This window comes from Sander lucioperca, chromosome 1 (genome assembly GCF_008315115.2).
Source record: "Sander lucioperca isolate FBNREF2018 chromosome 1, SLUC_FBN_1.2, whole genome shotgun sequence".
In the NCBI taxonomy this organism is placed as follows: Eukaryota; Metazoa; Chordata; class Actinopteri; order Perciformes; family Percidae; genus Sander; species Sander lucioperca.
The window spans coordinates 45729914-45757600 of record NC_050173.1 but is presented as its reverse complement, the minus strand read 5'-3'; the positions used below and the strand labels follow the sequence as shown (position 1 = coordinate 45757600).

The following is a 27687-nucleotide window of genomic DNA, read 5'->3' as shown; positions in this document are numbered from 1 at the left end:
AATGTTCAGGTCCAGCATCAGGGGTAAAAAGAGTGACAGAGATGGGATTCTTCTTTTAAATATCAGCTTGAAAATGTGGATTTACCCTAGAATGAATGTGATTACTGCTACAAATGTAACGGGTCATCAACCTTTTTTAGTGCAAGGACCCCTTAGCTGAAAGAAAATAGAGCAGGGACCCCCTACCACATATATTGTATAACAGGTTAGTTGCATAATAAACTGGGCCGGATGGATGAAAATATATGGATGGATATTTTTATTTATACATGTTTTAATGTTAAACATGTGGAAAGCACAGTGAATCCTTAAGCTTACTTGTATGTGTGGCTGGCTACAGTATTGGTATACCTTACTTAGTAAACGTACCATCAATGTTGTGTAAATTAAATGTTTTTTTTTTGTACTAATAGGCCAATTAATCTTTGCTTATAATATGTTGGATTCGTATATCATTTTTTTGTTGAAAAAAACAACTTTCAAATAAATAAACAATTTGGCGGCCCCCATGCAGTAACTCTGAGGACCCCCTGTTGAAGATCTCTGGTTTAGGGCACTTAAGAAAATAAACTCATCGGGTTGACACACAAATGACCAATTTTGGATTCAAAAAGTATCCATTTTGCACCCCTGAGCATGATGTGAAGTTAGGCTTTACATGTGTATTAGTATAGGTCTGAAAGTGGAGTAGGCAGGAGGGCTACACTGGAGGTTGTGGCTGTTTCTTGACACCATACCAATAAATACAGACTTGATAAACTCAAAGTATCAGAAGAAAAGATCTTCGTGGCACTGGTTTGAATCCCCCAGTGTTTTTTTGTTCTCAAGTGAGCAACAGTTTATAGCTCAGCCCAAACTAGATCTGATTTGATTTGTATCCTGTCAATCATCAAAAGTGGTTCTGCCCATTGATGATGAATGGACTGCAGGGAGAACATGTGCTGCAACTCTGCAGTAAAACTGGATCTACTGCGAGACACACACACCAGACTGATCTCATGAAGTGGCGTGTATGACACGCCAATTTGTATTCCATTATAGGTGTGTTATCAACGGCGTTTGGTCTCCATTGACTTACATTACCTTGCGATTGCGTGTGAATTTATGCCGTAGCGAGTAGTATGAAAGTCGAAAATCCGCGTAGGGAAGGTCGGGGTGGTGGACGGATCAAACACAGGACTTTCACTCAGGAGACTGAGGATCTTGTCCCGCGTGTCACGTTTCCTAAAGTTAACCGTTGCTTTCTTCTTTTACTAAATCCAACCCTGTTGTTCTTTTCCTAAACCCAAACCGTCTGCTGTAGACCGCACTCAAAATGCGTGCAGATAACACGCCACTTGGCTTTAGAAAGTGGCGTGTATGTTTACGTCCGCTGTATACAGCGTAGACATACACGCGGATAGCTCAAAATGCGCACAGATCACAAGCCACTTGGCTTAAGAAAGTGGGCGTGTATGTTTACGCAAAGTCATGATATCACGTTGCACACACACACATTTTATTTGAGAATCAGAATCAGTTTATTATAAGTAGGTTTGCACATACAAGGAATGTGTCTTGGTTTGGTGCATAGCAAAGAACATAGTGCAAAAGTCAAGAAGCATAATTAAAATAGAAAGGAATTGGAAAGAATAAAAAATATCTGCTTTTTACACTAGAAGAAGAGCTGTAACGTTTGTGCAGGGTTTTTGCTCATTTAAAACATTCAGCATCAACAACTTTGGTAACTTTCAGTCAACCTATACAGCTATTGTTCCTTTTTCTTTTGGGCTTTTACCTAAATACCCCCTGAATATTTCTGTCACCCCAGTATGAACTGTAAAAGTCTAAATGTAAAAATATGGTCCCCAGCCGGAAAAAGCAATGCTGCTCTAAGTGCACTTATTATTTTTCTAATGCAATGTTTATATCAGAGGCTGTAAAAATGTAAAATGATGTGAGATAGTGTTAAGTCATGAAAAATTCCAAACCCATTTTGTTTTTTAAATATCAGGTGTATCATCTTCACTCAAAATGCTCTAGCTCCATCTAGTGGCTGAAACAAAGAACAGCACGCTGACATTTAGTCTTCTCCCTTTATCCCTTCATCTTCACATGACTGAATCAGGCCATCCCTGGGAGAAAAAACAAACACATGGGGAAAAGTCTGTTGTCAAAAAAGTCGCAAACCAAAAGGGAGACTTTATTTTTTATCTTATGCTTTTGTGATGATGCCCCCTAGTTTTGTTCGGCTGGTGATCAACAGTAACGTAATCAACCACGTCACCAAAGAGCGCTTGGGTTGAATTTGTTTACAACAAAGATGGCTGCTGCTGGAGAATTGAGATGTGTAGATTCCGCCATCGCGTCTGTTATGTTATAGAAGATATCGACAGCGCATTCATTTTAAAAGAACATCATGTTAAAGGAACAGAGAACCGCGATCAAGGCATTTGTCGATCGGAAAGCTGTTTTTGCCGTCCTTCCTACGGGAATCGCCAAAAGTGTAATTTATCAGCTGCCCCGATGGTCGCTAAAAAGATGGGGCGCTCTGATTGGTTGTTGGTCTATCCAATTGAGTGCAGAGGCATTTTCTTTCCTGATTCGGTTGAAACACGCCCCATAATCACAGCCCAATGGAGCAGAATCAGACTCACATTCTGACTAAAATCTGAGTATGACGATGTCAGGCTATAGTTTTGTATTAATCTGTTGACGTATGGTTCTAGATCACGTGTCAAACTTGAGGCCCACGCTAACTTGCTGTGAGGCAGAAGTGCTATTCATAGTATCAATTCATAACAAGAGTTATCTGAAGACACCTTACAGATAGAGTAGGTCTAGACCACACTCTATAATTTACAAAGACCCAACAATTCCAGTAATTCCCCCAAGAGCAAGCATTTAGTGCGACAGTGGTGAGGAAGAACTCCCTTTTAGGAAGAAACCTGGGACAGACCCAGGCTCTTGGTAGGTGGTGTCTGACGGTGCCGGTTGGGGGTGTGATGAACAGTGGCAATAATAGTCACAATAAAGATAATGGAACTATGACTAGAAATAGTAGTTGTAGTAGTTCATGGCGTAGCAGGGCACTGCAGGGTGTTACAGGGTGTAGCAGAGTGGGATTTTAAATGGTGTAAAACTCCCTCACTTTGCTTTCTTAAAGCTTTAGTGCGTAGCTTTTTGATATTAATGAGCGTCCGTTACATTCAAGCCATTGCCAAATGAGTTGCTACAAAGATAATTAAGACTATCAGCTCCACACAACTCTCTCTGGATTTCCCAGTATGGCTGTGTTTTGTTTTGGCTCTCTTCTGAAGAGTCCATCGTGTTTTTTTAATCCTCCGTGTCCTCCTTGGCTACTAGTAACTGTGTGGAGGAGGGGTGGGGGTGGTGCGCGATCACGGAAGGCTTGTATCATGTGGACGCGCCAACAGTTTTGTTGTCATTACTTAGAATTCCTCATGGGGGGAGACACAAACTACGCACTATAGCTTTAAATACGGCCCCTTAACATTCCCAGTGGTGACTTTTTGTTCAACTAATGGAGCAATGATGTGGTGAAATAAATGATGCTTTACCTGGCAGATGCACTTCACTTTTCCAGATGTCTTTCTTCGCTTGGTCCGAAATCATCACAGTCAATTTATCTGGAATCGTTCTTAGGAAAATTTCAAATTTCGAGTGGTAATTTGGTCCATAGTCTGGCCAAAATTTTTCATTCTGAAAAACCAGAAGCAATGGGTCAGTTTCAAACCTGTTAAACACGTTTTATCTGGCTGACTGTGAATTATGTCTTCAACGTGCAGCTGACAGGATAATTGTGTCCATAACCATCAGAAGTGTAACAGTGACTTGACTCACGTGAGGCTGCGTTTTGTGCTCATCGGGTAAAGTGCGGACAGAGTAAAGTTGCTCATAGCTGATTACACATTCGGGAGAAACGTTGATTTGCTCGGCATCTCTGTGTTGGCTGACACTCTTCAGAAACAAGACAGTTCTATTGTTAATTTAGTTTAGTCATGTCAATGTATACATTTATGGAGCACATTTAAAACAAGAAATTCTGCTTTACAGAGAGAATTACTATCAAATTAAAACAGACATAATTAGAAGGACATACTGTAAGTTAATTAATAGAAGTGTAGAATAACAAATTTGGCAGCATTATACAAGAGGTGTAAAGATGAATTGACTAGTTGTGGTTGTGAATTGTAGCGATCCACAAAGGGAAGGGACAGAGTCAAGGGACCGTCAACGAGAGAGGGAGAGAGCAAACAAAAAGCTGGTTCTGAACTGCTCCTCCTTGCTGATTTTGACAGGAGAATCGTTGAGAAATTAAAAATATATTGAGCTACGTTCTTATGTGATTGTTCTGATTGTTACATGTTTTCCAATAGGTTAAATATTAGGGCTGGGCAATATATCGATATCGTGATATGAGACTAGATATCGTCTTATTTTTGGATATGGTAATATCGTGATATGACATAAGTGTTGTCTTTTCCTGGTTTTAAAGGCTGCATTACAGTAAAGTGATGTACTTTCTGAACTTACCAGACTGTTCTAGCTGTTCTGTTATTTGCCTTTTCCCCACTTAGACATTATGTCCACATTACTGATGATTAGTTATCTAAACTCTAAGTGTGAAGATATTTTGTTGAAGAACCAACTGGCAAACCTAGAATATCGCCGCAATATCGATATCGAGGTATTTGGTCAAGAATATCGTGATATCTGATTTTCTCCCCATCGCCCAGCCCTATTAAATATCATGATTTATTGAGAGCAGCCAAGCAATTCTATGTACAATCAGACATTCAGCACCCCCATATAGCCCAAAATGGAATGATCCTTTCTTTCAAAACCACATTTTCCACCACTGAGAAAATCTGACTGAGATCGGCAGCCGAATAGTCGACTATTCGCGGCCACTCCAACAGAGGTTATCTTTTAGAATACCTAAAAAAATAATAATTTTGGACTAATTTAGGCCAGTTTGAAGTATCATGGATGACACTGGCAGACAGAAATACATGAGACCAGGAAAAACAAAACAAAACAAAAACTAATAAAAAGCTATCTGAAGATTCTTACAGCAGCCAGAGAAGGTTTCTAAAAAACGGGAGCAAAGTGTGACTGACCTGAATCTTCTTTGTGGAAACACAGCTGTGGATTAAAACAAGAGTTTAGGCTGACGGTAAAGCACGTTGGACAGATACCTTTACTTCCGTTAGAGGGACGTTGGAGGGCAGCATTATTATATCGAGTATTTCAACGTTTGGCCACGGAGTTCGGTGGAACAGCAGCACGTTGGCCTTTCCGAGCTGTTTGGATTTCATAAACCTTCTGATATCCCGGACCAAGCCAAAGGTGGAGAGGTTGGGGACCTTCACGAGCACATGAGTGTCTGTAACCTCCAGCGGCTCCAAGAAGACCACTCCATCGTCGCTGATGTTGGCGACGGACAACAGGCCTTCAACAGCCAACGCTGTGAAAGCAAAGTGCTGTTAAACTTTAGTTTCACTACTTACATGTTCATCTACCTAATTCACTTCAACCCGGGCAAGTAGAATTTTTTTTTTTTTCCACCTGCCCGACTGGACAAATTAAAAAAAAAAAAAAAAACGTAACGTTGAACCCTGCACTAAGAATAGAGGTGAACTGGTATATCCTTTTACAGGGCAACGCATTGACATTTTTTTTGGACGTTTTTTTCAACAACAAAAAATCCTGACATTGACGCTTTTTTCCACTTTTTTTAAAATGTTTTTTTTTTTTTTTTTTTAAATGTATTTATTTTTTATTTTATTTTGACGCTTTTGACATTTTTTCAGAAAAAAAAAAATGTTTAAGGGGCCAGTAAAAATTTACTTGGGCAAGTAGAATTGAGAAAAAAAACGTAACGTTGAACCCTGCACTAAGAATAGAGGCGAAATGGCATATCTTTTTTACAGGGTAACTTTTTGTCTGACAGCATTATGGAAAGGATCCCTACAGAGAGAGACCTTTTTTTTAAAGTGGATCCTATTTGTTTAACATGAAAATCACTATCGCCAAACTAACCAGACTATTTAAATTAACATTACTTTTTGATTACTATTCATAAAGAAAATTCATAAGCGTCAAAAAACAACATTGAATTAAAAAGAGCATTACAAAAAAAACAAAACATAAAAAGGCATTGGAATTTTTTTGTAAATATGTTGGGAAAAAAACGGCAACAAACGTCAAAGTCAAAAACGTTAAATGCATTAAAAAAAATGTCCAAGCGTCAAGCACCAACACAGTTCTTGATTGAACAACGGCACATTCTAATCAAATCATTCAACAATCGTTCTCCGACAAGCACTAGCAAGAGAACAATAACATCACATGATACAATGATGCCTGAACGGTGCAGTGGGATGTTATATTTACTTGCCCGACATGGCGTTTTACTTGGCCCGGGCCATCGGGCAACCCTAACGTCGGCTACACACTGGCTGCGTGGCGTGAGCGTGGCGTTTCTGTTGCGTGGCGGCTGCGTGGCGTTTTCTATGTCTTTACACACCAGAAACGTGTCTGACGTGGCGCTGCTGCTGCTAGCCTTGTCTGTACACATGGATGTTACCATTGATAAAATTAATTACCACGTTAAACATAAATATATACTGATTTGATTACAGCAAAGACAACGTCGGCAGTATTGACGGCAAAATAGGCTACAGAATATTTCGTTCTGTATTGAAAAATTTGAAAATCAATAATTTTTTTTTTTTTTATTACATTTATATCTGCATTTATGTCAAAACCTAGAGACTTTCAAACATCAACATGTCATTTATTAATATGTATTTGTGTCAAAATGACATGTAAACATCTTTTTATATTCTATTTTGCCTGGAAACGCTTCCAACACGCTTGCGTGTCGTGTGAAAAATAGGCGTGGGTCCTATTTCTAGCACGCACGCATTTTCGGCGCGGCTCGAGCCGCACCTGAGACGTGCGTGTCACGCAGGCAGTGTGCAAGCTCTAACCTGTTAACATGGGAGGCGAAATAAAAACGGACACGCCACGCAGCTGACACGCTCACGCCACGCAGGTAGTGTGTGGCCGGCCTTATCGTTGAACCCCGTTAGTGTCATGAGCTAATTTTTAACTTGTACTACTACACATGAATACAAACCTTTGCAGGCTTATTAATTCATTCTTTAACAGTGAGGACAGTGATGTCTTTACCATCCTCTGTTTCGCAGTGTGGGAGGTGGATTTGACTGACGGCGTCATCCACAGAGCATGTGAGTTTGAACAGCAGCCCTGCGCGCTTCTTGCCAGCTGACTGGGTGATGCTGTCATCCCATATGACCGTGCTGTAGAGCAGCTCGGCCTCCTGAGCCATCACAAACACCATTTCGGTCAAGGCGCACCGGAACACACCTGGACCGGGACACTTGTACCTGTAGGACGCAGAGGGGCCGATTACAACGAGCTGTCGATCTGTTGGTCGAATGATGTGTTGGGTTCACCCGTTCAGACGCTCCGCGTTTTAATCCGTCTTGTTTTTACACGTTTCAATCTTTCTATGCGGACACAACCTGCGACCCGTCCGATCGTCCGACAGACAGATCACTGATTCCTCAGGTGGCAGATCTGAGGCCTGGACTACGAAGCAAGATTTGGCATTAACGAGGTAATTTCAGTTTCAACCCTGGGTTTTGTGTATCACGACGGTGGATCACTTGTTACCGGGTTAAATTGCCGTGGTAACTTATGCTGAACACCTAAACTGGTCAGGAGCAGGTTATGTTGGAGATTAGAGATCAACCGGTGTAAAAGCACCGCCTACTGACCAATCAATACTCTTACATTACATGTCATTTAGCTGATGCTTTTATCCAAAGCAACTTACGGTTGCTATATATGTCAGAGGTCGCATGCCTCTGGAGCAACTAGGGGTTAAGTGTCTTGCTCAGGGACACATTGGTTGATGTATCGCAGTGGGAATTGAACCCGATTGATAACAGCGTCACCGTTCTTAGAAGATCCGGTGGAGCTGCAGTAAAAACAACCTATGGGGTCATATTTTAAGGGAGGACGTCTATGATTTTCTCTATGATTTCAGTTACCTGTATGCTCTCTTCCAAGCCTCAGGCACCAGTTCAGGTGTGAAACTTATATTGTCCTGAAATTGAAAATAAAAAAAGCCACAAAAAGTGTTCATTAGAAGACACTGAGAAGATGGGATAACAAAAAACTGTCCCAGTTTTGTAAGGGGGGGGGCAGAATCCTTACTGCTTCCCTTTCTACTCCATGGGCACTCTTAAAGGTCCCATGGCATGAAAATGTCACTTTATGAGTTTTTTTAACATTAATATGAGTTCCCCCAGCCTGCCTATGGTCCCCCAGTGGCTAGAAATGGTGATAGGTGTAAACCGAGCCCTGGGTATCCTGCTCTGCCTTTGAGAAAATGAAAGCTCAGATGGGCCGATCTGGAATCTTCCCTTTATGACGTCATAAGGGGAAAGGTTACCTCCCCTTTCTCTGCTTTGCCCGCCCAGAGAATTTGGCCCGCCCATGAGAAAGAGAAATCATAGCTTGAAAACAAGCAAAGCATGGCAGTTGGTCAAGGCCACACCCCCACCCTCCACCTTGCCCCCCCCCCTCTCCTCCTCAGTAGCATTTAAAGCTACAGACACAGAAATGGCACATCCTAAGGAAAGCTCATTGTGGGACTGGCTCTAGTGGCTGTAATTCTGCACCAAGGCTGAATTTAGGGAAATAGACTTCAGATACAGTATTAGGGGACCACTAAGGTCTATATAAAAGAGACTTCAGATACAGTATTAGGGGACCACTAAGGTCTATATAAAAGAGACTTCAGATACAGTATTAGGGGACCACTAAGGCCTATATAAAAGCATCCAAAAAGCAGCATGTCATGGGACCTTTAACTATGTATTCATCACTTCACAATCCCTGGTCAAAATGACAATTACTATTAGTTTTATTCAGTGAAATGATCATGCACAAGTGAAGTCTGCAGGACTCTGTCAGACAGCAGAGAACTAGATAAGGAAATATAAATGAGTTTGGAAGAGTTTCTGAAGAAGAGGAAGGGGCAGAGAGAGAGAGCGAGAGAGAGAAAAAAAAATGGCAATGTAGAAGGAAAGGAACATTAAAGCACTGAGGGGGTAAAACTGAGGAACCAGAGTCTGAACACTAACAACTTAATAAAGATGTTAAAGATTAAAAAAAAAAAACTGACATTTTTCTTCGGAGCCTGCTTCAACTTCTCTGGATCATCCATCCTGAAGAGATGAACACAAATGAATCGGACTCGGTTAGTGGCCTTCCAACCTTGACCTTTGTAGTAGAGCAATAAGAACGGGTGCATACAAGAAAAGTAAATCATATCATTCTATTATGCTTAAAAGTTGAAATGCATTTCCATTTTTTATGCCGAAGGGCTTTCATATAAGAAAGAAACACACTGAACCCAGGTTTCACTTTCACATTCTTCAGTTTGTGTGCAGGCCTATATAAACTTTTCTAAAAAATAAAAATATTATTAACCAAAAAGTCATCTTTGCTAGTGTCCATGACAAGAGCATAAATACTATTGGTTTTCAAAATGGAGAACCTAGCAAAAATAAATATATAAATGATCAGTCGTTTCAGTTTCTTCACAAAATCCACATTTATTAGTTTCAATCACAAATCGTATCAATCCACTGGACGGCTACACTCCATTTAAAATTAAATAAAATAAATTCTAAATAGGCTATTTAGTTCGTAACGTGAGTAGTACTTTTGGAATAGCTTTGTGAACTTGAGTTTCTGTAAGATAATGTATAGTGTATGACAAAGGGGTCTCAACTTACGTTTGTTCTTCCTCAGCCTTCCTCTTGCTCATGCTGACACTGTGAATGAAAGCCAATGATGTTAACAGCGTAGCCGCAGTAGCCACAGACGGACAGACAGCGACCCGGAAGTGTAGCCTGAACTTTCACACTGCTGCAGTTTCACAATAAAAGCATTTAACCGGCGAAACACGAGTTGACTTTTATTATGAAGTAGTCAGGAAATGCAATGTTTGTCAGTGAGCCTGACAAAACAAGTGTCTTCAAAACTGTAATTTTCGGCATTTTTTTTGACAGCAGGTGCCTCGCCCTCTCCTCCAAGGGTCGCTCACTTCAGTTGTCAGACAATTGGAGAAATGGAGCTACACTTAAGATGGCGTCGGTGATTTCCCGAGGGTAAGTTAGTGAATATACAACTATGGAAGTGAACGAGGGCGTGTTGACTACTAACAGGAAGTTGGCATAACCTTGCAGGACGAAACCCTTCATAGAATTATCATTTTCACTGTACATTTTACAAACGGCAGTGGTATAGAGTACCCAACACTCGTATTCCCTTACAGTTTTTCACTTCTTAATAAACGTAAAGGCAATGACGAGCTCACGACTGTACCTACTTACCACAGTAGTTTAGCAACGGCTTTTGGAGGGGTACGGCAACACCACTCGGACAAACATGCGAAACGGTAGTAATACAATAATATGTGTTGGTTTGCAGTTACTTACTGTGTCTTGTGTTACATCTGGATGCTCCGGTTTCCTCCTAGAATCTCGGAAACATGCAGCTAAAATGGCGATGCCAAATTGCCCACATTAAATGAATTCACTTCAATAGCATAGCCATACATTTGATAAAATTGTCAAGAGGTTGACAGTAGGCTAAATATTGAAATAATGGCATGTTTTTTTATGCTTGAGCAAATGAAAGACAGCTTTATAAAAGCCTGGAATATTGGATTCTACCATGATAATGAAAAGGTTAAGAAGCACATTTATTTGATATTATTAGCCAACAGGATTTAAACGTAACGTTTGGTTTACACTCCGAAGCAGAAGGTGGCGGTAATGAGCATAAACCGCTGGTTTCAACCGTCGCTGAAGCATTACGTAGAATTCCAAGATGGCGTCGCAGTACTACCAAGAGATGCAAGAGAGCTTCAAAAATAACAACAAAAGTCGAGAATTCCCGGCTCACACAGCCAAAGTCCACTCGGTGGCGTGGAGCTGTGATGGCAGGAGGCTCGCCTCCGGGTCGTTTGACAAAACAGCCAGCGTTTTTCTCCTGGAAAAGGACCGTTTGGTGAGCCCCTGTGGCAGGTCTTCGGCTAGCATGCTAGCATTAGCCTCGTTTCAGAGAATGGATGGGATTGATGCGTAGGGTTTCGCTCCCGGTTAATTTAGTAAACGCAAACAAACGCAACGTATTTATACCGGCTATAATATTTATGAGCCACATATGTATGAAACACGTCGGCTTATAAATGTAGCCACAGCTACGGACTATGGCCGTTGATAATGTAAAATGCTACTACAAATTCCCTTGTTGCGTTAACATTCTCACTACCGAAATGTCTGAAGACAATAACGTCAATAGAAAAATAGAAACACTCAGAATGTAGCTAACGCATTGTTTACAACAATAAATATGTTCTCGTAAATACCTGCTTATTTATAATATAGCATAATATATTTATATTTTCACGCATGTCCAGTAACGAGCACAGAAGAGTAAACACAAGGTGTAACGTTATATATTGATGTTTCTAATTTATTTTCACGCTTTGAACAAATGCCGAACTGAAGAGTGTTTCATAGGGATGCAGTCATACTTGTTTTTGTCCATGCTTCTTGATGTGGTATGCTAATAAACAAGTAAACCCTAAAATTACAGGCTTTCTGAATGATGTTCTGCATGACAAACGCATCAGAAAGATGTCTACCCTTCACTTAACCTCGTTCTGAATTGGCTTTTTTATATTATTTTACATAATACAGTGGTTAATATAAAAGTGAAAAACAACCACAGTGGAACTCATTTTTAAATGTATTTTAAGTGTTAATATGAGATTTTATTTAGATGTATTAATGTTACCAAGGATGAGGGAACTGTCAGAAATTCCTGATATGTCGGACTCAGAATTAATACATGGGAATGTGCGTAAGTGTTTGAATAAGTTGTCTCATCTGTTAAATGTTGTGTGTGTCTCTCTCTCCCCAGGTGAAGGAGAACAACTACAGAGGTCATGGTGACAGTGTGGATCAGCTCTGCTGGCATCCAACCAACCCAGATCTGTTTGTCACAGCATCCGGAGACAAGACCATTCGCATATGGGACGTCCGGACCACCAAATGCATTGCCACTGTCAATACGAAAGGTAGGACCTTAGTTCATGTGGTGGCTGGGGTTTTGATCCACAGGGGCTATCAAAAAGTACATACCCAAGCAGTTTTTCCATTTTTATGTAACAAATAAATAGAAATTGCAAATATAAAATGTAAATTAGACATGTATGTTTTTGTTTGGATTTAATTAAAGGTGCTGTAGGTAGGATTGAGAAGATCCAGGACTTAGCCAAAAAAATGTGAACATCGACAACTTCTCAGTCCCTCCCCCCTTTCCGCTAAAGCCCAAAATGGTCCAAATGCTCCCCCCATAAGGGCTAGCTGTGCACGATAGAGTGCGTGTGAATAGGGGGGAAGGGGAGGACGCTATGAAATGCGTGTGCCTGAGCAGTGATTGACACGCAGTTAGACACCCCCCCTTGGCCCTTATTGGTGCATCTGAACAGGGAGCGGTGAATCCCACTACAGGCTGTAGGTGGTACCAGAGGAGCCAGATTTTTTTTAAATGACCTGCTACATGTAGTTCTACTGGAACATAGGGTCAGTTTCAGCAAATATCACAGAAAGTTTTATAAGGCTTACCTACTGCATCTTTAACACAATGCATTAGTAAGGAGGGAAATGAGAAAAGAAATCAGACATTGGACATTTTGCCCAAAGTCTGTTTTCTATCTGTTTTGCTCTTTAAAAACTGGATGCAGTTGATTAGAGTGGAGCGAGATGTGATTTCTGATCACCACGAAGGCAGTCATGTAACAGGAATACTATGTGAGAACTTCTGTGGAAGTTAGCATGGCTGCAAACTGTCAGCCAGAAGCTTAACAGCATGACTCCACACGCTAGTTTTTACACTGACACTTCCTGAATTACACCTCCTACGACTGACAGATCCGAAAAGACACTCTGCTTCCTCCCTGCTGCTCGGTTTTCTTCTGCCCAAATGAACAAAAAAAGTAAACTAATCCATATGCTGCAAAACACTTAACCCGTAAATTGGCAGTGGTGGCCTAAAGGTTAAAGAAGCGGGCGTCCTGCCGGTTCAATCCCCAGACCGGCAGGATAAAATCTGGTTGGGGAAAGTGAAAGAGCAGCGCTTGTCTCTCCCTCATTACCACCACTGAGGTGCCCTTGAGCAAGGCCCTTAACCCCAACCACTCCAGTGGAGCTGCTCAGTGGCCAGCAGATCAGACTGGGGTTGTACTGGGCAGCTTCCAGGTATGAATGTGGAACTGTGTGAATGTGACAGCTCGTCGTTGCAAATGAGAAGTTGTTCTCAATCGACTTACCTGGATAAATAAAGGTTAAATTAAAAAAATAAATAAGTCATTTAGCTAATGTATGAAGTCTCAAAACCACGAGTTTAGGGCATGAAAGTAAAAACTAGGGTTAAATTATTTGGGGTAATAAAAATCTAATTGCGATTTTCCTGCCAGATATTACGATTACGATATGATTTGCGTAGTATTATAGCTGAAGTAACAGATAAAACATGTCATGGATCATTATAACATGAGACACCATCAAAACTGCTCTAGGCCTATATTCTTATCCAGGGATGAGAACATGGATATGAAGTGCCAATAAGTGTTTTTCTTTAAATAAGCCTGGAACATTGAACAGTCAAACACAGAACATTTATCACTAAAGCTAAAGTTAAAGCAACACTAGAGATCCTTTCCCGCTTCGGTCCCCCTACACGTTGGAAGCGGAATTGTCCATTGCATTACATGGTCCAGTTCATTCGAACTACACATCCGCTACCCGATCTGGCAAACTTGCATAATGTAACGTAATGTAATGTAATGTAATGGACAATTCCTCTACCAACCTGTAGGGGGACCGAAGCAGGAAAACTTCTCTAGTGTTGCTTTAAAATAATAATAAAAACAATTCCAATAAGAAATATCAGTACTTTTCTGATATGCCTCGGTTCAACAGCAGCATCTATGTACATGTTGCACCTTCTACGTTCATGTAAAATACAGTAATAAAAAATAAATAAAAATCCACTGAAAGTGGGACATTTCTGTAAACAATCTGTGATAAATAACAACATTCCAGCATTTATCTTGTTTAAAAAAAAAAAAAACAGTAAACATAATATTAAAAAGAATAAAACCTGTTTAACCTAATGTTACACCAACACATTCAACTAAATATTCACATTTGATTCACCGCGGTCTTCACGATTAGCCGCATTAGTCGCATTCTTTCAAATCGTGATTTGGTTTTGAAAATGCTTAATCATTCAGCCCTAGTTAAAACCCTTCCCAAGTATGATAAATATGAAAACCCTTCCTGATAAATCACCGTCATTGAAAGAGAGATTTTGAAATAGTCTCATATGTACACATATTTTTTTAGGAGAGAACATCAACATCTGCTGGAGCCCTGATGGTCAGACCATCGCTGTTGGGAACAAAGATGATGTGGTGACCTTTATCGACGCCAAGACCCATCGCTCCAGGGCAGAGGAGCAGTTCAAGTTCGAGGTGAACGAGATCTCCTGGAACAACGACAACGACATGTTCTTCCTCACCAACGGCAACGGCTGCATCAATGTCCTGAGGTAGGAAACCAAAACCGAGTGTGACAGGGGATTTAGCACCAGGCAGTCTAGCAGAATTAGCAAACCTCTGAAATTGTATTTTTTCCAACAACTTCTAGTATGTTCGTGAAAAGCTGCCTGAACCTGCCGGCTTCCGAGTCAGCCACTCTCCGCTGAAAGTGGGATGTTAGATACTTTTTTTGGCATTTGATTTTCCTCTGATTTTTTTTCCTTTTGGTGGTGGGGGTTGGGGGGTTAGTGCACGGAAGGGAGGGGACGGGATGAGGAGGAGGGAGGGTCGAGCTAGCCTCCGTTTTGTTTTACAATATTTCGAACGTCAACAAGAAGTGACGTCACCCAACATCGCTTAGAGCACCTTTTTAATATAGCTGCACTTGTTCTGCACACCGGTTTACTCTGCCATGGCGTAGATGGAGTTCACCCTTTTATAAAGTGCAAAAGACCCCTGCCAACAGTGGACCATGCACTCCATAACAATTCAAGGCACACATGAAAATGATCCACTAATGCAACAACAAATAACTTGTGCTCAATAATTTTAGATCTCCTTGTGTGTTTTTAAGACAATAATCCTTATTTAGGCAGGTGGAAAAAGCATATTGGTGCTCATTTTCATCACAAGTTAATCATTGGTAACTTAGTTCTGAAAATGTAGGTCACTGGTACAATAGAAAGAAGTTGATGTCGTCAAAACGATACAAAAAATGTCCATCCATGTCAGACAGCACAGAAGATGTGTGCCGTGCCACATGACCTCTGCTGCTGTTTAAATCGGTTTGATATCACCATGAACAGAGCAATATTCTGGTGAGGCAGACTTTCCAAACATCTCCCATCGCCTCCTACCCATAAGTACGTTCACCGTGTGGTTGTTTTCTATAGTTGTCTGGATTTAATTTTTAGCCAATGTGGTGTCTACTCAAAAACTAGTCTCGCTTTGCCAGACCCTCCTCCACAGCGCCGCAGAGGAAGGTCTGGTTAGTTCCCACAGCATTCCCGGATGGGAGAAAAAACATGCTCTGGTTTATTGGCATTTATTTTAAAACAATCACAGTCGTCTTAGGCAGCGCTAAGCCTCAGACGGAGCCACGGTGCCTCTGCAAAATAGCCTCGGGAAGGAACTTGTTTTGGTGGAACGTGTACGTTCAAAGGTTGTTTCAGTCGTGCAACAGAAAACTCAGATTGGACAGAGAGTCTAGCTAGCTGTCTGGATTTACCCTGCAGAGATCTGAGGAGCAGTTAACAATAGTCCTCAGAAATCCACCGGAGGTTAGAACGCCAACACAAAGAAAGAGGAAGGGGACGGACATCCGGGCGGCAATCCCGGAAGTGGAATGTTGTGGATATAGACTAACTCATAACCACAAAAGAAAAATGTTGTACCCTAAAATTAATCTTTATCCGACCCATCTCTACACAACACCGCGGTTCCCAAAGGAAAACCCACCCAGGTAAATCAAGCTTTTCTTTCGGGGTTCTTGGGTGATCCACAATGTATTGTATTCACCTGTTAGTGGAACAACCTTAAAAGGCACCTGGTGTCAACATCTAGTTAGATCATTGAAACGTGCACAAAGTCTCTGGTCCTGTGTAAATGTCTCTTAGTCGTGTGGTTTCGGAGCTGGAATGACCTGTGTGTTTGTGTGTTGTTGTTTGTGTGTTTTTGTTTGTGTGTTTGTTTTTGTTTGTGTGTTTGCAGTTATCCGGAGCTGAAGCCCATCCAGTCCATCAACGCTCACCCGTCCAACTGCATCTGTATCAAATTTGACCCCATGGGGAAATACTTCGCCACAGGTAGCGCCGACGCCCTCGTCAGCCTGTGGAACGTGGAGGAACTGGTGTGCGTCCGATGCTTCTCCAGGTCAGTGTTTTTTTTTAAGATTATTTTTTGGGCATTTTTAGGCCTTTATTGACAGGCTGAAGAAATGAAAGGGGGGAAAGAGAGGGGGAATGACATGCAGCAAAGGGCCGCAGGTCGGAGTAGAACCCGGGCCCACTGCGTCGGGGAGTAGACCTCTATATATGGGCGCCCGATCTACCAACTGAGCTATCCGGGCGCCCCCAGGTCAGTGTTTGACGTGCTTCACATTTTAATGGCGATACATACCAGGGTTCAACGTTAAGGTTAAGATATTCTACTTACCCGATGTAAATTTTTACTATACAAATAGTTTTTTTCGAGATAAAAACCCCCAGTCAAAAGCATAAAAAAAAGAAAATCAGTGTCAACCAGTTCAACAATCGAGAGTTGTACAGGCAGCTGCGAGAGTGAAACAAGACATAGGGAGAGGCTAACAGCTGGAACACACCGCACACTAAGCGTCGCGTATAGCAGCTTAGCGCAGCTATTTTTATTTCGGCGCCCATGTTATCCAATCTGTCCGGCCACACCGGGCAGTGGGGTGGCCGCGTCGGCAGCGATTGTTTCAGGGTCTCCTCTATTTCTTGCTGACTGGGGCAGGGCAACGATAACATCGTTTATGATACGATGATGCCCAAACGGACATTTAGGTTGTTAGATTTGCTTGCCCGACGTGGCCTTTTACTTTCCCCGGGCCATCAAGCAACCTTTATTGTTGAACCCTGCGTACTTTTTTTGCATTTGCATGTGATAATACATTTAAAAAAAATCAATTTGTTATTTTTGGTTTGACTTTTTTGGGGCATTGATTGATTAATAGATGTATACATCACGGCGTGAATACGGCATGCCACTTTATTTAATTATGACTTGACACTTCAAAGGACAAATCTGGTGCAAAATGACCCTAGGGGTTAATAACACGATTACCGAGTTTGACCGTTCTCTGGGATATGTTTCCATGCTAATCAAATGTGAGCAGTTTTAGCACAATCCGCTAATTAGCTTATAACGCTAGTCGTCGGGGCACGGCTAAAGTAAAAAGAAATCACTATTTCTATATCACTAACAAGGCTCAAAATAGCACCACACTTCCACCGCAGCATAATGAGGGTCCCTACGTGTAAACCGAAGCATTGAGAACTTTGTTAGTGTACAGAAAAAGATAGATTATAAAGACAGTACCGTTCGGTATACAGGCAGGCGCCATCTTGACCAGTCGAACGACAAAAGCCGTGCAACCAGTAACCGGTAACGTAGCTCAAGCACGGCGTTCGTCGGAATTGTCCTTTTTAAGGTTATCTCATCGCTGAATCTACCCTGCTATTGAATCGTGGATTTCTTTTCATTGCTGCTGACGCTGTAGGCTGGACTGGCCTGTGAGGACACTCAGCTTCAGCCACGATGGAAAGATGTTGGCCTCGGCCTCCGAGGATCACTTCATAGACATCGCTGAGGTGGAAACGGGTCAGTACGACAGTCTGCCCTATCAGAGAGACCTTTTGTCTGCTGTATCTTTGTCACGACGTAGTTGGTTCTGAAAAAAACAGAAAAGGTGGTAGTAAACAAGTTCTGGATAATAAAACGGCAGAATTTCAACTTTTTATTAAGTTTATGGTTATTTCCCAAAAACTAATTGATTTTAACAGACATTACTTGGGCAGTTGGAGCTTTAATCCATATTATCACGGCCAATTTGTACCATTTTGGGAACATTTACTACTTTTTTGAATGGGAAAACCATTCAAACCAAAGTTCACATCTGAAGAAGGCTTTAACAGGTCTTAAGTGTGAAGGAAATTTTATTTTTCAATTAAATATGATGCTCAAAATCATGTTTTGAGTGTGTGCAACAACATTTAAGAAACCAGAAGTAAAAAAAAAAAAAAAAAAAAAAATCGGATGAATTAAGAAAATTGCCATCGAAATCCAAGCAGATCAAAGAATGTGTTTTTAGTTGTTTTATCACTTCCTCACCTGTTGTATGTGTGTAGGAGAGAAGCTGTGGGAGGTTCAGTGTGATTCTCCGACCTTCACCGTTGCCTGGCACCCAAAGAGGCCGCTGCTGGCCTACGCCTGCGACGACAAGGACGGCAAATACGACAACAACCGGGAGGCGGGCACCGTCAAACTATTTGGCCTTCCCAATGACTCCTGAAACAGATCAGCTGATTTTTTCCTAGTTTGCTCAACTTCTTATGATCAGTCAGACCTTAGGAGAGAGAAAAAGTAAGCGCAGCCTCATGTCATACAGCTCCCAAGCATGCTGCTGCTTTTAGGCTGCAGCTCTTAAAGCAACAGTAACCTTTTGTCACCAGCAGATGGCACCAACCTTCCTTTAGAACACCTGACTTCATTCCCTGTTTTTATACACAGATAAAAACACAACTCCCTGTCCTGTAATATATTGTTTTTTATGTAAAATATGCGTTTTTTGATATTAAAATCAGTCTCTTTATAAATATTCTCTCTTGAGCCCTTATTGCTGGATTACTTTGTTCAAATGTCGATTTGACGAGGGTTTTCAGGTGGTGAAGTTGGAATGAGGCAGGTTTAAGTTCATGCTACTAACTGGAATTAATTTAGTTTTCAATCTAAAGATAAATATCAATCACATGTTAATGTTTATTGCTATAAAAGTTGTGAAAATTATCCAACAGCAGTCCGGTTTATATATTTATGCTATCTGCTTAACACCGTGTTGCAGAAGGAAGCTTAAAGGACCCAGCCGAGAGTCTGAACAGGAAAACATTCATTTAATTACTCTGGACCTTGAACCATCGCTGCCTTCCGGCCTGCAGCGCTGGCGTGTGTAATGGATAATAAAAGGTGGGGATGGAAGTGAACATGTACACCAAGCCAACACACAAAAGCCCACAGCCGTCATTCACACACACGTACGCACCCAGAAAACACTCTCACGTCTGCCTCTGCACGCAAGCCCAACAACAAATTGATTTATTACTTTTATATCAGGCTGTTGCTGGACTCATTAAATATTAAATTCAGTTCACCACCGATGTAATGGTTGGTTTCTCCCTTACTGCAGCTCCAGAAACTGGCATCATTTCATCGTAGCTCGTTCATGTTAATAACTCTGTTACATCTTGTGTGATTTGGGTTTCATGGAAAATCAGTAACGCTTCTCTTACTGATGAGTAAATGGAAGATGTGTTGCTGCCAGATTAATATGGGTGCACGATTCAGAAAATGTCACGATTCAATAACGATGTTTAGGCTCAAGATTCGATTCAAAATCGATTTTTGATTCAAAAACGATTCTCGATTTTAAAAGAAAAAAAAAACTATTCACTGTATGTAAATGTAGTTACTTTTCCCATGTGATTGCAGTAGACATAACATTTTTTTAAATAAAAAAACACACTTTGGAACACACGTTATAATGCTCACCTAGCTGCTAGCATGGTACGCCCTCATACTCTGCTTCTGACTGGCTAGTAGTCCTTACCTAGGTACTGTCAGGGCACGTCCTCATACTCTGCTTCTGACTGGCTAGTAGTCCTTACCTAGCTACTGTCAGGGCATGTCCTCATACTCTGCTTCTGACTGGCTAGTAGTCCTTACCTAGCTACTGTCAGGGCACGTCCTCATACTCTGCTTCTGACTGGCTAGTAGTCCTTTCCTAGCTACTGTCAGGGCATGTCCTCATACTCTGCTTCTGACTGGCTAGTAGTCCTTACCTAGGTACTGAGCATGTGCGACTCCCAACAAAGATGGAACAGAAGTGAGATGTCTCACTCTGTAGCTAAAACAGAGAGCTCAACACACAGGGTGAAAAGAGGAGCTGCAGCAATGTGCAGTACAACAAAAATATGGAGTTTTTTGAAAATTAAACAATAACCTCTAAATACAATTATGACCCTGAAAATTAGCATAATATGAGCACTTTAAGATCTGTAAATTCAACATGCGACAATATCTAAAAAGATAGTAGGGCTGGTCCGAATACCGTTTTTTTGAGCTTCGAAACTTCGGTAGTAATGAGTATCGAATATCCGAAGCTTCGGAGAGGGGGCTGAACATATTATCTTAATAAAGGCAGGAATCTCTGTCTGTCTGTTTGTTTGCATTTTGATTATTTTGAGAACCTTTCATCCAAATGACTTCACAAGGGAGTGCAGTGTCGTATTTGGTGCAATATAGATAGACAGGCCAGACGCGTTCAGAATTAATAAACTTTTTATAAACTACAGAACAGCGCGAGCAGGAAGTGGCGCACCTCACGCGAGCAGGGCTTATATGCCCCGAGAACGGAGACTTCACTAATGATATAAAACACACACACACACACACACACACACACACACAGAGATCTGTTAACTTAAGAAAAGCTACGTTTTTACTGTTCGTCATTAACTGCCGTGGCCTATTCGCAAGTCACGTTATTTTCCATGAAAATGAAGTGCACGTTTTTATCAGGTGTAAATGGCGGCTAAAAGCAGCTCGTTCTACTTACAGAACTCAGGGGATTTCTCAGCTTGATGTGCTGTTGTGGTATGCCAGTTTCAAATTGCATATTTGACACTCTGCCTTTGTCTTGTCCTCACTTAATTTAAAGTTCTCCCACACAGATCAAGTCTTCGGCATTTTTGTCTTCTTTTCACTGAATCGTGACGGTAATGACGTTCAACTCATGGTTGTTTTAACTGGGGCATGTGACGTGACGTCCCAGTAAAATCTCAAAGTCTCCTATATTTCACAGTAGATTAATTTAGATTGATAATAACGGGTAAAAAGGATAATACATTTTGTTTCTATTATTTTATTTTCCACAATGTCAAAGCAACGCAGCTTAACCCAAAATACAAGCTCAGGCATGCACTTCTGTCCATGCAAACTGCGCTGTTCTGTTCTCTAGCCAGAGAATACTCCCATTGCAGGAACACTTTAGTAGTCCAAGAAGAAGCAAATATATTTATTAAGTATAACGAGGTTGGGTTGTCCACCCTATTAAAATGGCTAGGCTATATAAGAAAATTGTAAGAGAGAGTATTATATTTCGAACATATTCAAGCGCGAATGAGAACCGTTTGGAGGGGGATGCCAGGTTGTGCAAAAAAAAAACAAAGAATATTCGAATGTCAAATTTTCAAATCGAATACCAACCCACCGAACGAATATTCGAATATTCGGGTCCAGCCCTAAAAGATAGCTAATAAGATATGTCATTCTTCTGTCTTTCTTTTTTTCATTCTCTTCTTTCCTCCTGTGCTCTATTCTTTCATCTCAGAACAAGCTACTTAATATCAGTACAAACATCTTTAAAAGATAAAACCCCTAAAAGAACCATCAGCTGACAGTGGGAGTGTCTGGCTAAGCCGTTTTGTCCTGAGCACTTCATCTTCCTTTGTCGTGACAGATTTGCGCAGCGTGAGCCCACATTCGAGGTGTTCAACTTGGGCAGGTGACAGGTGGTTGCTCCCTTCCCCCCGGAACCTCAGACCAGCAGGCTGCAGGACGTTTCGCCTCTTAGTTTCCTGTCACCCTAGGAGGGATGTCAAAAGGCATTGCTCTGTTCTTGCTTTAATTAATTTGAATTTGGTTCAACCCCACACGAGAGCTTTGCTGTCCAAGAAAACAAAAGTGCTCAAGACCTTCCTGATGGGTGAAGGCCCTCTGCCTTCTGACTCACCTGGATTCACTCATTAACAGGGTTTTGCAAGGGGTCTTAAAGTCTTAAAGGAGCACTACGGGATGTTAGGTGATGTCACTTCTTGTTGATGTTCAAAGTATTGTCAAACAAAACGGAGGCTAGGCTCGTTGTCGTTGTCTAGGACAGCTCTCCTCTAGCTAACTTCTCTCTTCACGCTTCTCTCTCCTCCACTTCCCACACCCCCCTTCATGTGCACGTGCACTAACCCCCCAACCACCACCCCCAAATCCTTCTTGTCGGTTATTGGCTGGAACACTGTTTGTTATGTTTGGTGGTGCAGGTTGGCGCAGTTTGTTTTTGTTGCAGTTTGTGGAGTCTGGGTTGTCTACAGAGACTGTGTTTTTTTTTTTTGTGTGTTCAGGGGACAGGCAGCTAGCGGATAGTGAGGAGATGTTTGCTGTATGTGACAAAAAATGATGTAGCCTAAAAAATGTGTGACATTGCCTAGAGCACAAATGAGATCAACATGCAATTTATATTGTCAATCAGCTTTCGTGTTATTGTCTTTTTCGGATTTTACCACAGACATAAAACTGATTGTATTCTTCAGCAGTGGGGAAGTGCAAGTTTAGCAATACTTGGCTCAGGTTACTGTTGACACAATCCAGTAACCTGAGCTATTTAAATTAGCTGATACCTGGTTAAACGTCATTAGCTCTTACCAGTGTATCTCCATGTGTACTTCGTCCACAGCAATCCTACCAATCAGTCCCAAAACGTCCCAGTTAGAGAGAAAATGCCGTAAACATATTCTTTGTAAATCTTTACAATCATTCCCTGAAAGAATGTTATGTTTGGTGGTACAACACATACAAAAAAAGCATCCCAACAACAAGAAATACAGTACAGAATTATAGACAAAACAGAATGAGCGACGTGTGTTTGCTTTGGGATAATTTCGGAGCCAACATGCAAATCAGTTGAGTCGAGCACCTGGTATTGAACTGAGCATCGTGGCCTGGTGTAGCTGAATGGCCCTTGAGCGTGTCATCCCATCAGTCTGCTTGCTGATCCCAACTGTTATTTATTGTGGCTGAGAAATTGTGAAGAGGGTCGTTCAATATCCGTGGATGCGATTGCCAGCGAGCATCTTGGGATAATAAATCAAGTATAGCTGCCTGCAGGGTGTCCTTCATCTGCCTGTCTCATTGTGTGAGCAGGAAGGTCTATCTGATTTGACTTTTAATGGTCTGATCTACATGGAGCGACCGCACCGTTCCACTTACCGCTGGCCGATAAATCACCGCTGTTTGGCATTTTGATGTGGCTCCGCAGCTCAGTGGATGGAGAACAGTATTAAGTGCTGCTGGTGGTGTATGCAAAGTCTGAATAATTCAATCTTTTCAAGCTTTTGAAACATTGTTAGGCATAGGCGTAGATTTCGGGGGGGGGGGGGGATATGTCCCCACCAGTCTTGTATAAAGTACTTGAAAGCAATACTTGAGTATAAGTACAAATATCTTACCAGAAAATGACTGGTAGAAGTTAAATCCCCTTTTAGAAAAACCCTGATGTATTCTTAACGTGCAAAAGTCATCCTGCTCTGTTTCATCAGAAGGAGAGCTGAGGTGTGCTCCGGCATGCCGATCAATCCTTTCAGATATGTTTTCAGACAAGGTGTGTGTGTGTGTGTGTGTCTGTGTGTGTCTGTGTGTTTTAAGGGAAGGCAGCTGCGTGCAGAGAGATAATCAGACCCACCCGTCCATTTGCTTCAGTCAAAACAAATTAGACTCAAATTAGAATCTGTTAAAGGGCACTTCGGCCATTCTGGATAATTGCTGCGCTGCATTGACCGGAGGCTTCCTCGTTGATTTTTGGAGTTTTGGTGAGATATGTGAATTTTTTATACTCAGTATCTCTCTCTCTCTCTCTCTCTCTCTCTCTCTCTCTCTTTCTTACACTCTGATTTCCTGATAGGGGACTAAATGTGGCTTATTTCAGAATGAGGGGAGAAAACCAGTGATTCCCAACCAGGGGTACGTTTACCTTAAGGGGTACGTGGAAAGATCTTATAGTAGCTCTAACTAATTATAATAATATAATAAAAAAAATGAAAGATTATGTCCACATATTAACATGATGTTTATGAACCCAGCCTTAATGTGGACTGTTCACGATGGGGGAAAAAAAATCAACAATATTCACTTTTATATAATGACTAGTTTTATACATTTGGAACATACATCGTAAATTAATGAAGGGGTATGTGAGTCCATCTGACAGGGCTGCGGGGGTACCTCAGGCCAAAAAGGTTGGGTTAGAAAGCAGCGTTAAACTGAAAAGTCTTCATTCTTTTGAAAGACTAAGGGCCCTATTTTAACGATCTAAGCGCTCGGCATGAAGCGCCTGGCGCAGGTGTGTTTAGGGCGTGTCCAAATCCACTTTTGCTAGTTTAATGGCAGAAAAACGGGTCAGTGCACCATGCACATGGTTCAAAAGGGTTGTACTTAGTGTCTTCATTAATCATAGGTGTGTTTTGGGCGTAACATGCAATAAACCAATCAGAGTCTCATCTCCCATTCCCTTTAAAAGCCAGGCGCGTTTGGACCTTGGCGCATTGCTATTATGATGGCGGAGTTGCTGAGCAGGAAGGTGATATTTTCAGGAGAAGAAACTGATCTGCTCGTGCGTGAAGTGAAAGCACACGAGCAGATGATTTCTTAAAACTATTGTAAATTTGAAAGGTGCTCTAAGCGATGTCACACGTTTTTTAGGCTACAACATTTTTTGTCACATACAGCAAACATCTCACTATCTGCTAGCTGCCTGCCCCCTGAACACACTATAAAAAAAAACGCGGTATCTGTAGACAGCCCGTGCTCCACAAACGGCAACAACAACAGTTGCTGTGCCAACCTGCACCACCAAATATAACAAACAGTGTTCCAGCCAATAACCGACAAGAAGGATTTGGGGGTGGGGGTTGGGGGGTTAGTGCGCGGAAGGGAGGGGGAGGGGACGGGATGAGGAGGACGGAGGGGCGAGCTAGCCTCCGTTTTGTTTGACAATACTTTGAACGTCAACAAGAAGTGACATCACCCAACATCGCTTAGAGCACCTTTAATATTTTTATTTTTAATCCTCTGCGTGTGTGTGTGCTGCTGCGCCTCCCTGTGTATGTAACAAGCATAGTGTGCTTGTGCTGTGCACACCATGCGCTATTAGAATAACAATGAAATGCTGCATTATTGACTTTAGACCAGGTTTTTGTTGGTCAATGGCACGATCACTTCCCGCTGCGTCAAGATACGCAATACGCCCAGAATGCACCTGAACACACCTCCCTGTAAGACCAGCACGCCGATGGGCGCAGGTGCATTTGGTATTTACAGTAAACGACGTGGGCGCTGGACGGGAAATTGACAACTGTGTCGGTCTTAAACTACGAAAGACACTTGTGTCAGCTTTGCGCTGCGCCGTGCCGGGTGCAAGATAGGGCCCTAATGCTACGGATCCACTTTTGCAACACAACTGAAGCGTGGTGTCACGACGCCTCCCCTCATTTGTACATTGATGGACGTCGAGGAACAAAGGACCCGCAAGAGATTTCCCCCAGTCTCCCCTGTTCTCTACTTCTACTGGATAGTCGCGCCGCGTTCAATGGATTAATTTGCGTAAAGATGGGCATCGGCCAGCTTTTTGACACACAGAAATTTTTCAAATGCAGTGCCGCCTTCCCGGGATGCTTTGCAGGCGCGTTAAAGTCGCTTGACGTCACCCATAGGAATAAAGTGGAGCACGGCGCGACAGAAATGTCGCACGGCCAGGTGGATCTGCACGGTAAGAGGAGCCGAAATTCAAGCCTCATTATTGCTGTGCAGTGTTTGCATGTGTGCTGCATTACCTTATATGAAAAAAATTAAAATGGGTGTTAACTTTCATCTTCCTTATCTAATCTAGCTAATTGATTACCTCATTCATGACTGCAGATACAGAGCACATGAAGCTGAAACCGAATCTGAGCCTCGTCTACATTTCACACAGGCCTCCCGAGGCAGTTTGTGGTCGAAGGCTTGTTGTCTCCAGATTAAAATTATTGATTTTTTTTAAATGGGATCTGTGGTGAATCAAAGTATTTGATGGTTAATTTTCAGGAAATTTTCAGGATGTACAAACCATTTTTCTCTTGCTTCTTTCTTACATTCACATGAATAATTTATGCACTTAAATAGCAAACGTTTCTCTCTTGTGCATCCAGCTTGAGCCAAAAAGAGGCTCTGAAAGTTAATATTGAGGTTTTATGAATATGAAAGCTAACATCTGACAGCTAACTAACTCCATATGGGAGAAAAAGGACTGCCATTAAAAGGATTTGCATTGTTTTCCATAAAGTATACATTTTAGTTGTGCCTCTCACTTTATATTATTGTATACATGTATGAGTCTAGATAGTTCTTTGGGCAGATAAACCAATGACTACTTCTGAAAAACCCAGCATGTTATTATCAGAAATCTTAAGGCTTCTTCTGTCCGTTTGCATCAGAAAGTATTTTGTATTCTGCACTATAAAAAATAATTGAGTATGGAGGTTTATTCTTGACATTTGGGAGAAACACTTATATTAATCTTAACTCAAAGGACTTCTTAAAAGCTCTCAGAGATTTCAAAAGTATCTCACGGTCTTCACTCAGCGGTCCCACTGTTTGTATAAAAATGCAAAATAACATGAAGATGCATAAATGTACAGCTTGATTTATAGGCTAGTTGTACATTCTAGGTGTCTACGGCGGGACTCCTGTAACCCCCTTTACGTCATGCATAAATTCACCTTACCTGATTATAGAGACAGAGCGCATTGTGTCATAGTCTGAAAGCCACGCCCACCGGAGGGGAAAACAATCTGCGCCACAATATGCAACCAAACGCTGACATGCTAACAAAGTGCCTGTATCTAGTTAAAAACATCAGATTTAAGCTAGTCAAAGGAATATTTTAGCACCTGTTGTCTACCAGAAAGGATAAGTTACATGTTAGTAAGCTAATGTTATCAAAATATGGCCCTTGCAAACGTAATGCTGCATAGCTTTCTGATTTATCCACATTCCACTGGAACACAAGTTGCATACTGTCAAAATGCTAAAGCTTAAAGGTCCCATGACATGGTGCTCTTTGGATCCTTTTATATAGACCTTAGTGGTCCCCTAATACTGTATCTGAAGTCTCTTTTATATAGACCTTAGTGGTCCCCTAATACTGTATCTGAAGTCTCTTTTATATAGACCTTAGTGGTCCCTAATACTGTATCTGAAGTCTCTTTTATATAGACCTTAGTGGTCCCCTAATACTGTATCTGAAGTCTCTTTTATATAGGCCTTAGTGGTCCCCTAATACTGTATCTGAAGTCTCTTTTATATAGGCCTTAGTGGTCCCCTAATACTGTATCTGAAGTCTCTTTTATATAGGCCTTAGTGGTCCCCTA

At 41.6% G+C, this 27687-nt stretch overlaps 2 protein-coding genes across 3 annotated transcripts; one reads left to right on the top strand and one right to left on the bottom strand.

Moving 5' to 3' along the window:
* Window positions 1-1476: 1476 nt before the first annotated feature.
* LOC116062407 lies at window positions 1477-17919 on the bottom strand. The gene is made up of 9 exons (XM_031317086.1): window positions 17914-17919; window positions 9843-9881; window positions 9227-9269; window positions 8088-8143; window positions 7201-7418; window positions 5202-5470; window positions 3844-3960; window positions 3561-3702; window positions 1477-2114 (listed from the first exon to the last, which is right to left on the bottom strand). The coding sequence occupies exons 2-9, from the start codon at window positions 9872-9874 to the stop codon at window positions 2104-2106; spliced, it is 888 nt and encodes a 295-aa protein (XP_031172946.1). The 5' UTR covers window positions 9875-9881; window positions 17914-17919; the 3' UTR covers window positions 1477-2103.
* thoc3 (THO complex 3) lies at window positions 10853-19056 on the top strand. Of its 2 annotated transcripts, XR_004898210.1 has the most exons (7): window positions 10853-11121; window positions 12040-12196; window positions 14529-14733; window positions 16433-16594; window positions 17961-18061; window positions 18589-18847; window positions 18881-19056. XR_004898210.1 is itself a non-coding variant. In XM_031317084.2 (6 exons), exons 1-6 carry the CDS (start codon window positions 10942-10944, stop codon window positions 18750-18752), a joined length of 969 nt encoding a protein of 322 aa, XP_031172944.1. In that variant the 5' UTR covers window positions 10853-10941; the 3' UTR covers window positions 18753-19056. The 2 variants fall into 2 exon arrangements, 1 of the variants encoding a protein (XP_031172944.1); XM_031317084.2 differs by having other exon boundaries at window positions 18589-19056.
* The last annotated feature ends 8631 nt before the right edge of the window (window positions 19057-27687 follow it).

Bases quoted from the DNA above. Each gene is read 5' to 3' on its own strand.
- LOC116062407 (XM_031317086.1), bottom strand. From the start codon at position 9,874: ATGAGCAAGAGGAAGGCTGAGGAAGAACAAAC. The intron at 9,270-9,842 runs GTAAGTTGAGAC...TCATCTCTTCAG, and splicing joins AAGGCTGAGGAAGAACAAAC to GATGGATGATCCAGAGAAGT. The intron at 3,961-5,201 runs GTATCTGTCCAA...TTGTTTCTGAAG, and splicing joins TCCCTCTAACGGAAGTAAAG to AGTGTCAGCCAACACAGAGA.
- thoc3 (XM_031317084.2), top strand. From the start codon at position 10,942: ATGGCGTCGCAGTACTACCAAGAGATGCAAGAGAGCTTCAAAAATAAC. The intron at 11,122-12,039 runs GTGAGCCCCTGT...CTCTCTCCCCAG, and splicing joins TCCTGGAAAAGGACCGTTTG to GTGAAGGAGAACAACTACAG. The intron at 12,197-14,528 runs GTAGGACCTTAG...ATATTTTTTTAG, and splicing joins TGCCACTGTCAATACGAAAG to GAGAGAACATCAACATCTGC.